General features: G+C 57.6%; 1 protein-coding gene across 3 annotated transcripts in view; it reads right to left on the bottom strand.

The window, feature by feature from the left end:
- The window catches only part of LOC129538356 (paired box protein Pax-7), a 65,586-nt gene that overhangs the window by 44,234 nt on the left and 3,984 nt on the right, over positions 1-17,368 (bottom strand). For 2 of the 3 annotated variants that reach the window (XM_055398480.2, XM_055398481.2), the window contains exon 4: positions 15,761-15,895. In XM_055398480.2, coding sequence (XP_055254455.1) covers positions 15,761-15,895 — 135 coding nt within the window. The remainder of the gene's footprint in view (positions 1-15,760; positions 15,896-17,368) is intronic. The other variant, XM_055398482.2, reaches the window with a different exon arrangement.

The raw sequence follows: 17,368 nt of genomic DNA, 5'->3' as shown, positions 1-17,368 counted from the left end.
TCCGGGCTGTTCTCCCAGCCCCTGGCACAGTGCCCATCACACAGTAGATGCTCAGCACATCCGTGTGGGAATAAAGCCGTAGTTCTAGCTCCACCCCCTGGGGCACCAGTGGTGAGCGAGAGGAAGGAGGATGGTGGAGGTTGCAGACTGAGGGGCCCTTCCTTCTCCTCCCATCCTCCGCCCCCCTTCCCGACCTGCCGGCCCAGCCTTTCCGCTGCCTGCTGCCAAGGGGCCCAGTGAGCCTTGATGGGCTTACCTGGGTGTTAATCCCCCAACAATCCCCCCTGGCCTGACCCGAGAGCCAGCCTCCATTCTTGTACTGGGTCTAATTAAGTGCCTGAAATGCCACTTCCCCTTTCAAACCAGGCAGCTTTTCTCCAAGGCGAGGCAGGTAAAGCCCAGCCTGCTGCTTTGAAGCCGAGGAGGCCGGAAGCCCAGGCAGGTGCATGAAGTGGGGGGGGGGCAGCGCTGAGGGGCCTGGGGGGAGGGGCACCTCTGTCTAGCCCTCACCAGAGAGGACAGATGCCTGCAAAGCCCCCACCTCGGAACGCTCACCCTTTCGAGGCTCTTGAGCGCTAGCAGACCCAGGAAACCTAAGGGATTCTCCCTCAGGGAAATGCATACACACAGGCGTGTACCCACGAGCAAAGATTCAGTTCGGGGGCTCCATGTTCCCCTCTGAGCCTCTGCAGTCCCTGGGTTAAGTTGACGTGATGTCACTTTCCTTTAAATATACATTTGTATCTAGATGGATGGATCAATGAATATTGATATAATCTAGATACATGTGTCGGAGAAGGTGACAGCACCCCACTCCAGTGCTCTTGCCTGGAAAATCCCATGGGCGGAGGAGCCTGGTAGGCTGCAGTCCACAGGGTCGCGAAGAGTCAGACACGACTGAGCGACTTCACTTTCACTTTTCACTTTCATGCATTGGAGAAGGCAATGGCAGCCCACTCCAGTGTTCTTGCCTGGAGAGTCCCAGGGACGGCGGAGCCTGGTGGGCTGCCATCTCTGGGGTCGCACAGAGTCAGACACGACTGAGGTGACTTAGCAGCAGCAGCAGATACACGTGTGTACACTGAGATAGCTACACGCCCAGTCTTAACGTTACGTCTAGGGAAGGAGAGGATTCTCTCTAGAGAAGCAGAGGATTATATATATATATATATATATATATATACTTTTATTTTATATACTTTTTTCTGCTTTGAAATATTATGAGCATTACATGGGTTTTGTAATATATTTTAAAATTCATATGAAAAAGCATATGCATACCTATTTTGCAGCCCCTGATAAAACAACGTGTGTTTGGCTCGAGAAACTCTCTTCTCAGCCACTTTTATGGATTCCCTATGCCACACAAATTACTTTCAGGCCTGTTCAGTTCAGTTCAGTCGCTCCGTCGTGTCCGACTCTTTGCAACCCCACGAATCACAGCGCGCCAGGCCTCCCTGTCCATCACCAACTCCCGGAGTTCCCTCAAACTCATGCCTCAGTTTAATCACATGCTCCAGCCATCTTTCCTCTGGTTTCACTCACTCCCTCCTGTCGTAACTCTTGCTGTCCACTGGTTGGGTGGAAAAACCAAGCCTCAGGGAGGTGAAGCGACTCTCTCAGGGGACACAGGGCAGGGGGCTGGGGCTGGGTCTCACTGGTTCCTTTCACGGCCCAGTGGTGGCTGCCTTGGGATGCGAGGGCTGGGCGCCCGGAGCTGAGATGAAGGTGAGTGTCTGGAGGCCATTCCCACGGCGTGGGCAAAGCCAGGCACAGGGCAGGCAGGGAATGCCCTCAGCCCCATGGTTCTCGGCACAGTGCTTTGGCAGAGCACCCCTTCAGTGGGGGCAGGTGACAGTAACAAAACATGAGACGCCCAGAGACCTGGCAGAATGCTCCCTGCACGGCGTCTGGTCTCCCAGTCTGGAGGTCGGGTCTCTTTTCTGACACTGTCCTCAATTTCCTGTGTGACAGGAAACAAGGCTCTTTCCCTCTCTGGGCCTCAGTTTCTCCGTCTATAAACGGGGTGCTGCACTAGACCGATGGCTCTCAACTGGGGTGGCCATCGGAATGACCCAAACCCCACTCCCCTCAGAAGTCCCAAACTGAGAAAGCACCAGATGTGTAGGCTTGGCAAAAATGCCTGGGTGACTCGGGCACACCCTTCTGCCCTCCTGGCCTTCCACCTCCCCTACCCTGTATTGAATCCTGCTGCCAAGACGGCACTGCAACCCAGCCACACCACCAGTGTCCCAACGAAGCACAGAGAGGGCAGCTGCCTCCCCGTGGTCACACAGCAGGCAGGGCAAGGACTCCAGAGGTAGACCCCATGGTCTGGAATCCAGTCCAGCTCTGCCTGCTCTCCCTGAGAGACCTCCCAGCCAGGAGAGAAAGTTCCCTAATCAGGGCAATAGAAGAGGAGGGGGAACCATTTGTCACCCGAGAAGCAATATCAGCTTATCTCTGAAGACCAACGACCACAGCCTGGGGCTCCGATTCCAGGCGCAAACAGAGCTCCTCCCTCCTCCCCTCCAGAGCAGCCAGGACAGTAGTCCCGGCTCCTCTCCAGGACAAAGCTCCATCTCACCAGAGTTTTCTCTATCAATAATTCTGACTTTCTCCCCGCCACAAAGCTCCCAGTGCAGATATGCTCATAGCATCAGCGCTTGGAGAATCCTCCAGACTGCGTCACCTCTGAAGCTCACGCATGGAACCCCAAGACTCCATGGAACACCGCTGGAGAACCGCTAGGCTGGTTGCACCTTGCCATTGCTCAGACTGGAGCAGGGCCCAGAGAAACTGTCCAGAGTCACACGGCAGTCAGTGCGGAAGCCAGGGCCTCTTCCTGGGAGGACCTGAATTCCAGCCCCAGCCAGGATACTGTGGCTCCTTTCCCTTCTTTATTTTCTCTTGCTGCTAAAAGGATGCTTCCCAGACCCTCAAAAGGCCAAATCAGTGGCATCCCTCAAGTCTCAAGATCCCAGCAGATGCTCAAGGGAAGCTGGGGGGGGGGGGACCAGCTTAAGCCACAGTCTCCCTGAGGAGCTGGGTTCCTGCAGGATGGGGAAGGCTGCTGGGGGCTGCACTGTTCAGAAGTGGCAGGAAGCACAGAGGGGTTTGTGCCCTTCAGGCTTCTTCGGGGAAAAGGCACCAAAGTCCTGCACACGCTGCCAGGGAAGAGGCCCCCACGGCCTTCTCCCTCGGGCACACTGCTCTGTGCCTCAGTTTCCCCCCAAAACAGAACTGGAAAGCATGCATCACCTTACACACAGAGAATGACGTGCCATACGGATGGGAAAGGGCAGGATTTCCATGCCCTTCCCCCAAAGCCTTCAATTCCTGGAAATGAGATTTCCACCAGCTTATTTTGACCCTTTACCAAAGCAACTGCCAGCGTACCACGTTATTTCTTCCTCCTTTGGGCTCTCTCTGGCTACGCCCTCTGGACCTCAGCTTTCCCATCTGTGAAATGACCTGATGGCAGTTTTAGATGTACAGGCTCAACCATCTTACCCTTTGGGATCTCAGCCTAGAGAGGAATTTCAAGCTCCCTTGAATTCACCCAGCCAGCCATGGGCTCAGCACACATGGGTATCAGGTAGGAAGAATCTGGAAACAACTGCTTCTCTCCCTGCCTCTCTACCGAGGCTGGGGCTCCCCTCTCCTAAAATCCCTCCACTCACCCTCTGGGCCTTCTGTCTCACATTAACCTCCCAGCTGGTCTCTGCACACCTCCTGCGGTACACACTCTGCTCAGTCCATCCCTGCCCCGCCCTGGCCCCCTACTGCCCTTGAAGTAAGGCCTAACTCCTTCACTCTGCCTCGAGGAGTCTACAATCGGGGCTCTGATGGGATCACCCCCAGCACGGCTCACAGGAAGGAGGGCTTCATTAACACCTGTGGAATGACGGGACGGACAGCGCTCGAAGCTCTCCCATGTCATTTGGGTCAGGGTCTGGACCTACTCCATTTTGGAAGCGAGGAGCCGGGATTGGGGAGGGGAGGTGTTTGGGGGCCTGCTTCCTTTATCCCTGGTGGCTAAGCTGGTAAAGAGTCCGCCTGCAATGCGGGAGACCTGGGTTCGATCCCTGGGTTGGGAAGATCCCCTGGAGAAGGGAAAGGCTACCCACTCCAGTATTCTGGCCTAGAGAATTCCATGGACTGTATAGTCTATGGGGTTGCAAAGAGTTGGACACGACTGAGCAACTTTCACTTTCACTTCCTTTATCCCTGGAGGGTGCCATCTCCCCAGTCACTGCTGCCCACCTTCCTCCCTTACCTGCCAAAGCTGCCTTTCTCTGGGAGTGGGAGTAGGTCAGAGCTCCTTAGGAAGGAAAGTCTGTCGGCACATCTGACAAGGCTGTGGAGTTCTGTTTTGCCTTCTTTGGCCTCTGTTGAATAAGGAGCGACCCACTGACCACTGATTTCTTTCAGTTAAGGAAGAACTCTGTTGGCGCCCAGCTGAGTACCTGCCCTCACCCCCACACATCCCAGTCCAAATACAGGGATCGCCTGTGGATTTCTAGCCCCCGTTATTTCTGACTCCAAAGGACAGTGGGCTGTAGATGGACAGAGGCCGTGGAGAAGGAGAGGTGGAAAGGATTGGAGAAAAATATCAATTCAGTCCCTCAATCGGTCCTGTGATGTATGTCCTTATGTTGTTGACTTTCCAGCGCACTTCGCAGGTGTTACCCATGGGGCCATTTTACAGACGGGGTCACTGAGGCTCTCAAGGGAACTCACTCAAAGTTACGCAGACCGTGCAGAAGTCCAGGACTTCTCCTTTCTTCTCTCATCTCCTCCCTCCCTGGCCTCTCACTCAGGCCTCTCCTCCAGGGCCTCTCCGAGGAGAGGCCTCCGCCCACCAGACGTCACTCATCACAGGCCGCAGGTGGACCCGCCTGGGCTGACTTTCTGAGGCCTCTGGACCCAAGCCCCCGGGTTCAGGAGGAGGAAGGCAAGGCCTGAGAGTCAGGGCCGCATCGCTAGCCAGCACTGCTTCACCCCAGACACCGCTCTCCCTTCTTCCGAGACCCGTCCCAAGTCAGCCAGCGGCTCCAGGCTCCGGGGGGACATCCTCAGCCCCCGGGGCCGCCGGGGGCGGCTGACCCAGCTGAAGCCCCCCAGTCCACCGGGGTCTGGCGCGCCCCGGCCCTGGGCTCGGGCTCGCGGTGGGGTTTTGCGCGTCCTGTTTTGTTCGGTCCCCGGCCCCCGCTCCCGGGCTCCCAGCGCGCCGGTTCTTGACTTCATCCACTAAGTCAATAGCCCGGGCGCGGGCGGGCCGCTCCCCCCGCGCCGCCGCCCCGCGCCGCCCCCCGGTTTTCTTCTCGGGATAATGGGGGCTCTTTGTGGCCTAATCAGCCTCCTGAGGGGCCAGGAGGCCGGGAGCGCTTCCCCCGCGGCCGTCGGTGAAAATGAAAGCGGGATTAGGCCGGGGCCTCGGCCCACACCATAGTAAAGCGCCACCAGGCATTCGCCCCTTCAAAGCCCCTTTCGGGGGTTTGGTTACTTTATTTCTAAAGTTGTTTGTATTTCTAAAGTGGCCATTGAGGCGCGAGCGGGAAGGGGCGACAGGGCGCTGGGAGGAGGGGGCGGCCGGGGCGGGGAGGAACTCCCCTCACCTCCCTCCTCCCCTCCTCTCCCCTTCCCCTCCCCCATCTCCCCCTCCCCCCATCTCCCCTTCCCCTCCCCTCCCCCATCTCCCCCTCCCCCCCTTCTCGGCCCCGCGGACCGGTTTCTAAAGAGCCTTTCCCGGCCCTGCTTCCTGCCCGCCTCCCGAGGTGGGGAGGGGTCTTAGCCCCACTAATCAGATCGGGAAACCGAGGCCCCGCGCTAGAAGATGCGCTCCCGGCATTCAAACCCACCGCGCAGCCAGCCAGGGGCGGAAAGCGGGGCTTGTGTGGTTTTGTTTTGTGTTTTGGTGGGGGGAGACGCCTAGGGCTCTCAGTTCCGAGCGCACCAGCTAAATCACTTGCTGTCGCCTGCCTGTACAGGTCACCAAAGGAAAGTCCCGACCCAAACACGAGGCGACCCCTGAGGGAGGGAAGTTCTGCCCCACTTATTCAAGAAACTTCCAGGACCTCCTGTCTTAGGATTCACTCTCCACACTTCGGATAAACCCCAGAAATGGGGGCGCAATAATTCAGAATCTTCCCCCATCACCGAAGCTGGGAGGGGTGGCAGAGATTTTGCACGTGGACTTTCGCGGGCAGCTGGAGGAGGAACGGAGAAGCGGTAGAGATGGGGGTGGGGCAGGGGGCAGCGGGAGAAAGGAGACGAGCTGCGCCCCTTCTCCCAAGTGCAGGCACTGGGATTTCTTTATTTCTGCCCTACTTTTTGACCCTCCGAAGGGTGAATCCGCGCTCTAAATGTCCAGACTAGGAGGGAAACTGTAAGGATGAGGGTCTCGAGATGAGGCGGGGAGGGGAATCTTAGTGCAGATTCTGGGGTCAGGTTCTAGTCCTTTAGCGGGACCAGCCGTGGGTCCGTTGTACCCGTGGATACAAGAGAGATCCGGATACAGGCTTTTCATAGGTTTTCACTGGGAACCAGAGAGTTCCGGAAGCTTCCTTAAGACCCCCAGAAGGTTCGTTAAGACGCCCCCAACCCCTCCCAACGCCAAAACTGTCGCTCTAGAAAGAAAACTCTACCGTGAATCCCATGTTCTTGTCTAGACAGCGCAGAAAATTCGGCGCGGGCTTTCAGGATCAGCTTCCAGGCAACAGGAAGGTCTGGCCCCATCTCCACGCACAAGTAGAGACAACACTGCACCCAGACCCACGGACACCCGCTCTTGCCGTCTCTCCGCCTTCCCCAGCTGCCTAGAGCCCGGCGGTCTGAATTCCCGCCCCAAGCCATCGCATCCTCTCCTCCTGTCACCCCGGGTGACCCGAGTGGAGCGGGCCCCGCGGAAGGATGGCCGCCACTCGGCTGGGGCTCTGTTGGGTCCGCGTTCCCCAGAAAGGACCCCAGAGGGGTTCAGGGGGAGTTTCCAAGCTACTTCTCAGTGCCGGCACCCCACCCCCTTTTCGGTCCGGCCTGGGGCCTCTTTGATCTCCGGTCAGACAAAGAGCACGGGGAAGGCCGGCGGCTCCGGGCCCCGCTGCCGGCCGGTCCTCCTCCTGCTCGAACCCGCGGCGCGCTTGGAGGCACCGGCGGCTGCCTGCGGCTGCCCAAATGAGCTTGGAGGCTGCGTGCCAAATTCAGCCACGGCCCCCAAACATGTCCTGCTGTTGTGCCTGCCCGTCCAGCTACCCCACACACAAACACCTCATGCCCCCCTCCGCCAGCATCTGGGAACACTAAGACGCACACAGGTAACCAGGTAGGCAGGTAAACACTCACACGGACACATGCTCTGAATCAAGTCTGTTTATCATCAGCCTTTAATTTTGTGTCTCTGCCACCTGGCTCAGAACTCCAGCAAGGCAGGGGGCCTTCCTGATGTCGCAGGCATCCCGGGCACTTAACAGCGTGCCTGGCACATAGCAGATGCTCAACTTTTAATAGAATGAAGGAAGACTTGGGCCCCCGAGAAGATGTCTTTTCTCTCCTCTCTTCTCTCTTTCTCAGGAACAAAACAGGAGCACAGCGTTTGGGTTTAGTTCTGCACAGAACAGCCTCCTAAAGGACCCCTCCAACAACCAAACTGGGGTGGGACGGTGGGAGTCACTGCCTCTGTTTTGGAAAGAGGAGGAAGCAGCAAGGACCAGAGGGCAGCATGAGCGCAGCCCCACCTCTCGCCCCCCCACCCCCATCCCCCCATCCATTTCCTCCTCCTGGACGCCCGCTCCTGGAATCCAGTGCTCCCTCAAGAATACCGGAGTCACCAGAAAACGTGTGTTTGGCCTCTAGCAGCCCAATGAGAGACCCTTTATGTTCTGCCTGTAAAACGCCTCCTGTATGGACCTCTGTGAATGGCCATTTCTCAGATGCTATCCGATTCTCAGAGGGGTCCAGGGTCCCCCAAAGAATGAGAATCTTTGACTTGGTGCAATTCTCTGGTTTTTCATGAAAACAAACAAACAAACAGACCCAGAGGGGACTAAGAAGAGTTGTTCAGGATTTCATTGCTAGTGAGCTGGGGGGTGGGGCTGGCAGAACCCTGACTCCCTTGGTCCACCGCAGCGCTCCTGGCCCCTCCCGGATTCGCCCTGCTGGGTTCAGGCTGAGATTGGGAGAGCAGGCCCTCGGAGGCGGGAATCTACCTCTCAGCCGCCGGGAGCGGGTGGCTGAGAACTGGATCCAGAGCAGCGCGAAGCCGGCAGCTCGTCCAGTTTTGTAACTCCCTCTGCTCACCCTCCACTCTGCGCGTCCGAAGCTGCGAGAGGGGATGATGGCCTGGGCGCCATCTCCTCCCCAAGCTGGGAATTTCGAAGGGGCGGCTGCTTAAAACCGGAAGGCGGTGAGCCTCTGTCTCCGGGCTGCGCAACCCGACTGGGACGTTTCTTTAGCGACGCTCCGAGGAAGGGTTCTCCGCCCCCTGTCGCTCGCGGCTAGTCCCGGAGGGGCCAGGCACACGGGCCGGCCTCTTTCCAGCACCCGGCTTGGCCTCCCGCCCGCCCCGCCGGCCCGACTTGCTCGCCTCTAATTAAGCGGCGGGATCGCAGCGAGCCGCCGGGCCGCGCTGTAATATGATGAACGGCCTTTGTGCAGTGTCACCGAAAGCTCTTCTGATAAGGGCAAGCCGCGGAGGATCAAAAGGACGGCAGCGACTCGCCCGCCTCCCGCCGTCGCCCGGCCCTGCGCGCTCGCGCCCGCCGCCCGCGGGCTGTCTCTGGCCCCGCGGTCCCTCCTGAGCCGCCCGGCCCAGGCCCGCCTTTCGGCGCCTCCGCGCCTCTTTGTCTCCCCTCCTGCTGCCGCGCGCCTCCCTCGCCCCGCGCGAGCGCTCTGGGCCAGGCTCTCTCCTCCCGCGCTGCTCTTTCTCCGAATTTCCGCGCGCGCTCCCCAGCCTCTTCCGGACTGTCTCTCGTCCCCCTCCCCCGCCCCGCGCCCCGTTCCGCGACTCTGGGTCTCCCGGGCCTCTACTCATCCCTCCTTTCCTCTCGACCCGGGCTCGGGCCCAGCACACCCCGAAGCCCCGGGCGACCGCATCTTGGAAACGTCCACGGGTTGACCCGCAGCCCCAAGGAAGTTGAACCAATTCATCCCCAGCCCCTGGCAAGCCACGCTCACTCAGCTGCCCAAGAGAGCTGCCCAGGGCGCCCTGGAATGCCCTCCGGGCCTCTGGGGAGCAAGACTTGGGGTGTACGCAACTTCCCCCGTCGCTCCCTCGCTGCTGCGGTCGGAGACGCCTCACCGCTCCCTGGGGGCTGAAGTTTCAAGTGCAGCACCCCCACCCCGCACCGCCTTCCCTACACCCCTTCCTTTGGCCCCCACCTCCCCTTTGCCCTCGACCCCTTCTCTTCCTCTTGCAGGCCCCTCCCCTTGGCTAGCTCCTAGTGCCCCCTGCGCGCTCTCCCTTCCCCCCACTTTGTTTGAAGTTCTGGAGAGATCTATCTACTAATGGGGAGTTTCCCCCTTAGGTCACCGTTCTGCCTTGATTCGATTTGGGAAGGCGCGTTCCCTCCCTCCCCCTACCCGACCCCAGCCGGGGCCAATCGCTCCGGAGCGGGTCAGAAAGCGCTGACCCCATTTCCACCTTTCCTCTTTCAGTCAGAGCTGGGGGAAGGCGGGGGGGGTGGAGAAGCAGAAAGGCCCGCGACAGCAAAAACTGAGAAGGAGGGGGATTGTCCCAACCTTCCAATCCCTCTTACCCCAACCCCAACTGGGTTTCCTAATTACCTCCTTAGTCTGGAGTGGGAGAGGGAGAGGGACTATTTTCATGGAATTCCTGGAATGTGCCCCCCTTAGTCATGGCCTTCAGGGCCCCAAAGCCCCTGGAGAACGTCCCCTTTGGGGTGTCTCTTCTGCGTCCCTCTTTATAGCAGGAAGTCTTCCCCTCACCAGGGGCCGTCTATTATATGGTGTGAGTTCTCTCTGGCTTTGGACTCTGCTTGTCCCAGGGCCAGAGCCAGAGCCTGGGATCCTGTACATTTCATGTTTATATCCTTAGTCCCCATTAGGAATGAAGCCTCATCAACTTTGCTGATGAAGGTAAATAGAAACGCCAAACAGGCAACCTAGAAGGAAATCTTATTTGCTCAGTGCTCTCTCCCTATATAAAAAAAATATGTTTGTAAATAATATTATTTATATAAAATGTAGTGTGTGACAACTATCATTTTCATAAAGACGTCCTTTAAAAAAAATAGCCCAAATAATCACCTTACTGCTTTAAGGCTACTGTTATATGTGCTTTTAAATCCTTCCATGTAAATTCCACTGAAAAATTTGGAAAGCTGTGAAAGGGGAGGGGGCCGCGGGGGTGGGAGGGGGGAGGTTAATCCGGGTTTAACGCTGCGATGCCGTCTTAGGACCAGGGTTAGCCTGATTGCGTTATCTCTTCCCAACATTTGAGACGCCCATATTTCACCCAGCCAAATAGCTCCGAGAACAGCGCAGATGGCTGCCGTGGTCGCGCCTCAGGAAAATGTGTTATTAATATCTAAATAACTTCGCAATACTGTCTGGTAAATCTCCTCTCCACCATTCCAAACGATGAATTCGTTTGAAGTCTTCCCCCAGCCTCATCTTTTCACTGTCTCTCTCTTCTCTCTTCTTCTTAGCCAGGCTTATTTCAAACTGGTAAATATCTAATTCCTTTAACGGCTGTGCCGTGCACACCAAGTCTTTTAGGTACAAACGCCTGGAAACAGCCAGTGCGTGGCGGTGCGCGCCCGGGGGTGAACAGAAAACCCGCGTGCCCTCGCAGCGGGGGACCCCACCCTGCTCCGAAACGCGTTCGGAGACGGGGGGCCGCGCGGGAGCCTCAGTCTGGGAGCCGAGCCCCTTCCTTGGCGCGCCCCAGGAACCCTCTCCCGGTTCCCTGCGGAGTCCCGAAGGCCTCCCTCCTCCGCAGCGCGCGGCTCTCGGCGGCTCGCGCCTCCGAGACCCCACCCGCAGCCCTCCGAAGGCGTCCCTCGCTCTCTGGGGCGGGTAATTACCCTCCGCTCGCCTGTTCTCGCTTGTTTCAAGTTTGTTTTCTAAATGTCTTCTATTAGATTATGTTCGTTCATTCCCCCTCCAACCTTATCTCCTCTGTCTCTTCTCTCTGTGCCCGTCACACTCGATTTAGGCACGAGTTTATCTGGCAAACAGTTTGCCGACTCTGTTTATTTACCGTGGGTTCTGGGGCTGCGAGCGCGCGCGCGCCAGGGTTCGCCTTTGTAATAGTTATCTCATTGTTGTTCTTCGTTAGTCCCAGCTCCCTCCGCCCCTCTCTCGTCTTCGGTTGGGGGGAGCAGAGGAAAGACAGGGGGAGTCTTGTCATCCCAGTGTGGGCTCGCCCCTCGCCCGCGGCCCCCTCCGCCGGGGCAGATCCCCCCTCACCCCGCGCGCCCCTCTACGCTCCCCCATCCCCCACCGCCCCGGCGCGGCGCAGCCCTCGCCCCTCCCTCGCCCCCTCCGGTCTCACTGAATATCCACCGCCCAGCGCTGCCTAAAGCCGGGGAATTGCCTGACACCCTCCCATCTTCCTCCGAGCCCCCATTATGCGAAGCTGATCCCACTCTGAACAGCCTCAAATCCCGCCTGGACTCTGTTTGATTAGATTGCCAACCCGGGGTAATCCTTTGATTTGGTGGAGTGTCAATTACCTTTCTCTAAACACACATTTACAGAGGAGGGAACTTGTTGGTTTAAATCAATGCAGATTGTTTCTTGATAAATGGACTCTCTTCGACCCCTCCCTCGCTCGCTCTTCCAAGGGCCCCTCTCCCTGGGGGCCCTCCACTCCCCTCTCCCCTTCTCGCCTATCCAGTAAACAATGCCCCTTCCAGGTGTGAAGCCGAAAAAACGGTGTGGGCTGAGGGGAGCCCGGCCCCCTCCCCCTATTCATTCGCTCCCCCGGAGCCTAATTAAATTTGGCAGGTCCTTGTACACACAATCAAAACAGCTTCCTCCGGTGTAGCAAACGACCGAAAACCGCATTAGCAGCTATCGCTGCTGCCAAATTAAATTGTTTCCCACCTCCTTTTACAAGTGTCTAAAACCGAGACTTCGGGCTATCCCCTCCTTCCCCGTCCTTCTCCGTCATTTCTCACTCGACACCTGTAAGTTTGCTGCTTTGAAAATGAATTAAGGAAAAACGCAAAGAAATACAAATCTGCCTCTCACACACCCCTCGGCCCCCCAATTCAGATGTCGACAGATTCTCAGATGGACTTCGCCCCCTCTCCCGGGGAGAATGCACACTCTTCTTTTTAATCTTGTGACTTTCCCCCTTATTCCATATTAACTGTGACCCAGCTGGGCTTTCTATCCTAGAGGCCCCTGAGGTCTGATCTGGTCAGTTTCAGCCTAAACTTGTCAGATGCAGAGGCCTCTTAAGGGTTACTGCTGTTGTTACTCTTTTTCTAAATCATTTCTTCACACTCACTCCCTTGGCGCTCACAGAAGAACGGTTTGACTCTGCAAACCCCTATCAGATTTCCCACAAGCATCTCCCTGGACTCAGGTTGGGAAAATCTTTTTCTTTCCCCATCCCTCCTCAAATCCTTTTCCAGGCGGGTCCCTGCCTGGGTCTGCCCTGATTCTCCTCGGAGAAGGGGTGAGGAGGAGAGAGGCCAAGTGGCTGAGGGCAAGGAAGCTTTCCAGGTGTGCTGAACGTGGCCGGAGCCCCTGTCCACAGTGGTCTGAGAATTCTCACAACCAACAATCCTAATAACTCAGTCTTAACAAGGATAAGAGCAAAAAAAAAAAAAAATATGAACAGCCTCATGAATATCAGCCCAAGGGGAGCAGGAGTGAGCTGTTCAGAGATGAAAGTGCACAGAAATAAAAGCTCAATTTAATCTGCTTTAAAACCCTTCAACTTAACGTTTGTGCTTCAAACTCTGCGAGTGAGGACTGATTGCGGATAAATAGTTTCTTACCATGCCTGGGAGCTATTACACCCCTCTCCAACACAGTTTCCTATTCAGCAGTCCCAGTTTTCATTACCAGCTCTAATAAGTCTTAACATTATTAAATGCCAAGCGGACGATAGGAAAAAACGGACTCAGGGAGGGATCTCTCTTTAGCGCTTAAAGAGGAGAGCTCTTAAACCCCTTCTTGGGCGACTCCCCGCCATGAGAGGGGCAACCCCCGGTGAAAGCATTTGTCAAGAGCAAGAAGCCAAAGCAAAGTTTGTGGGTGTGCACCCCTCCCCCTGCTCTGCCCAAGGGGATCTCTGCCTCTCCCCGACCTGGCCCACTCGGGTGGAGGTTGGGAGGTCTTTTCACCTTTAACTTGGCCATGAAACTGACACCCGGGGCCTGGGAGAGAGATGAGAGTTTCCAACTGGGTGGTTCACCAGGATGCCAGTCACTGGCCAAGGTACTCGAATCCAAGCTGATAGATACGCTTTGTCCACAGATGGAAAGACAGCCCTCTCTCTTCCCCTCTCACACCATCCCGCCCGTCTGTGACCACACCAACACATCCACGCAGAATCCCACGATTCCGTTCCAAAGTCCGGTGGGCAGACAGCCACACTGAGACACATGCACTTACACGGCCATCCAGCTCCCAGCCACAGGGCGCCACATGCCCGCTGTCACTCCAAAACCACACGACTTGCTGGACACCGGGCCCACCGCTTTCGTTTCATTTCTGCAACTCCACTCCTAGACTCGCAGAAGCGCCAGTACTCTGCAACCGCCAGCCTCCTCCTGAAACCCTTGGGGACCTCAAGCTTCCCGGTTCCGCTCAGGGAAAACCTCTGTCCAGCAAAACGGCTTGTCCACTGGTTCTGTAAGCCCAGGTCAGCACTAGAAACCCCTGGATTCCTTTGGGCCAAGGGCATCGTCAGACCGGACCTGCTACCCTCTTCCTTTCTCTTCCGTCTCAGGAGAAATGCATCTGCTGTGCTTCCTCACAGACTGAACTGGACATATCCCTGCCGTGCACACACACACACACACACACCCCCCTAAAAGTCTCTCTGAACAAAACCAAACCTTCTCTTTCCTCCCAGGGTACCTCTCAGAAGATGCATCTGCAGTGCTGTATTTGGCCAGGAAAGATTATTCGAGTTCTCTGTCCCCTCCCAGCCCCCGACAAAGGAAGTCCAACTAAGTCCCTTTCTACTCCAAGCTGAAACACAGAGTGGGTCCCCACGCAGGGATTCCGGGCTGCCTCTGCCCAGCCAGGGGCTCCTTGGCATGCAGTCCCCCCACCCCACTGCAGACCCCAGGCCCTCCGCAGGCCCCACACAGCGGGGTGCCGGGCACAGCCCGCTCCCTTTCTTTCCTGCCCTTTTGTCCCGGTGGGACTGGGCTCTACTAGGGGCCCTGAATGTCAATAGCCCGCCCCTTCTCCAGCCCCAGCCTGCTCTCACACTGGGCTGCCCCTGCTCCCCCCCCCCCCCCCCGCCGCCCCCTTAGACCAGGCCTGTGGGGGCTGGGCCTTGCTGGGACTTGTCTTTGCAAGCGGGGCTTTGTCTGTGAAGTTCATCTTCAAGGTTGGGAGAGACTACTGAAAACCAGAGGGAGCCCCGGGTAGGTCCAGGGAGGCGAGGAGAGAACCTTAATAACCCCTTGGAAGGAAACTCAAACAAAACTGTGTGCTTGAACAAGTTTCAGGGTTCAAGACACTCCTCTCCCACATTTTCCAAAGCCCTCTTTTTTTTTTTGGAGGTTATAATGGCCATTGCCTTTCCCGTTTGCCCGCTGCCTCCATGCGTTGTGTGTCTGGGTGTTTAGCTTCTTTCCCTGGTCCATCTTTGTGACTTTGGGTCTTGCCTTTGTATTTCTTTTTCCATGCCCCCCCACCCCCCCAACCGCCTTGACGCACACTGACCAAGCCTCAAAGAGACCCGTGGAGGCAGTGGTGATGGGGAAGGACTCTCCTTTCTCCTAAAACTAACCCGTCAGTGAACAAAAGCACAGCCCCCTTTCCTGGGCGTGCAGGCACTTGAAAGAGAAATGCCTTCCGTAGCTCATCTCCAAAACGGCAGGGCTCAGACTCCAGCCCCGCTAAAAGCTGGCAGAGGGCGTGATGAAGCTCGAAACTCTCCTTCCCACAGGGACCCCCGACCCCGGGCGTCTGGGAACTTGGCCTCCACCCCTGGGCCCACCGGCGCGTGCCCAAGAGGAAAGCGCCTTAAAAATGTATGCTTCTGCCTCCGCGCTGTCTGTGCGCCCTGGCGTCGCGGGTCGGAGAGTGAGGCGGCTGCCCACGCGGCCCGCGCTAATTTTTATTGATTGCAGCGGTCAGTCAACTGTCAGGCGGGGTTTCAAGGGACCGTTTAAAGAGCGTGTGCGGGTCTGGTTAACAAATTCATTTAGGGAGCCGAGGGCTGGCTTCTCTTTCCTCTCCCCCCCGCCCCTTTGCCCAAGTTTCCTATAAATAATAGATCGACACCGGGACTACTAGCCAAAACGCCGGCCCCGGAGGACGCACGGCCCGGAGCCCTCGGTTGGAGCGGGCGCGCCAGGGTGCGCGGTTCGCGGCCCCCGGAGCCCCCACGCGCCGCCGGGGTCCCCGGGGACGGCTGGACCCCATCTGCCGCTCAACGGCGTCGCGGGAGCCGCTCCCGGCCCGGCCCGGGGGCGCACCGAGGGGGCGCTGCACGCACACCCCGCCAGGCTCTCGCTCTGCCCGCCGGCCCGGTGGGACGGCGCCGCCACTGGCCCGCGCGCGGGCGCGCGGGGAGCTCCGCGGGCGCGCGCAGCCCTACCTTTGTCGCCCAGGATGCCGTCGATGCTGTGCTTGGCCTTCTTCTCGCCGTCCTCCTCCTTCTTGTCCGCTTCGTCCTCCTCCTCCTTCTTCCCGAACTTGATTCTGAGCACTCGGCTAATCGAACTCACTAAACCTCAGAAATTCAAAGGCAAAAGAGCGGGTATAAGTCGTTGGGGCTGCGCAGGCCGGCTGCCTGGGGCGCTGGGAGAAGTCAGGAAGCGCCTGTGCCCCTAAACACACTCAGGGGGACTATCGCAGGTAAACACGTGCACTTATTGGCAGGCACAGGTACGGTCACCCACGTGGAGACTCACCTGGGGCACGGACCCCCCAAGGCTGTGACAGAGGCTCCCACCTAGCGCCACCCGACCACGTCTCTGCACCCTGACTTTGCACCATCACGGTCAGTGAGAGCTGCTCAGGCGTGTCCGACTCTCTGAGACCCCATGGACTCCAGTCCATGGAATTCTCCAGGACAGAATACTGGAGTGGGTAACCTTTCCCTTCTCCAGGGGATCTTCCCAATCCAGGGATTGAACCCAGGTCTCCTGCACTGCAGGCGGATTCTGTACCAGCTGAGCCACCAGAGAAGCCCAAGAACACTGGAGTGGGTAGCCTACCTTCCCCTAGAGCACTCATACCCACCCCCGCCCCCCAGGACCTCCCTGGAGCCCCTCCAACCCGCTTGCTGCTCCCCACACTCAGGTGTGCATCCCAGCCCTGTAGCCTGAATGCACAGGCACACACACACACCCCTGAATGCTCAGGTACACAGACCCCTGAATGCTCAGGCACACACACACACACACACACACCCCTGAATGCTCAGGTACACACACCCCTGAATGCTTAGGCACACACACACACACACACCCCTGAATGCTCAGGTACACAGACCCCTGAATGCTCAGGCACACACACACACACCCCTGAATGCTCAGGCACACACACACACACACACACCCCTGAATGCTCAGGCACACACACACACACACACACACCCCTGAATGCTCAGGCACACACACACACACACCCCTGAATGCTCAGGTACACACACACACACACGCACAGACACACACACACCCCTGAATGCTCAGGCACACACACACACACACCCCTGAATGCTCAGGCACACACACACACACCCCCCTGAATGCTCAGGCACACACACACACACCCCCCTGAATGCTCAGGTACACACACACACGCACAGACACACACACACCCCTGAATGCTCAGGCACACACACACACACCCCCCTGAATGCTCAGGCACACACACACACACGCACAGACACACACACACCCCTGAATGCTCAGGCACACACACACACCTGGGGGCACGTTCCCACCCGCAGGCAGCAAGATCCAGGGCCTCCACATTTGGGACCCACTGGTGGCTGGAGGCAGCAACAGCACAGAAATGGAGACTTGCAGAAATAAGTCCAGGGAGCTTGTGACCCACCCGTCTAGGGTGAGCTCAGCTCTGTAGGACGTTCTCTGGAAGGCGCCAAGGGAACTTCCCTTGTCACCCAACTTTGTAACTTTCTGCTCAACTCCTTCCCCCCCTCCCTTTTTCCTCCCTTCCTTCTGCTCCTCTCTCCTTT

Source organism: Moschus berezovskii, chromosome 2 (assembly GCF_049115385.1).
Source record: "Moschus berezovskii isolate FMDL1 chromosome 2, NW_MosBer_1.0, whole genome shotgun sequence".
NCBI lineage: Eukaryota > Metazoa > Chordata > Mammalia > Artiodactyla > Moschidae > Moschus > Moschus berezovskii.
The sequence above is the reverse complement of the archived record's forward strand: the minus strand, read 5'-3'. Positions and strand labels throughout refer to the sequence as shown.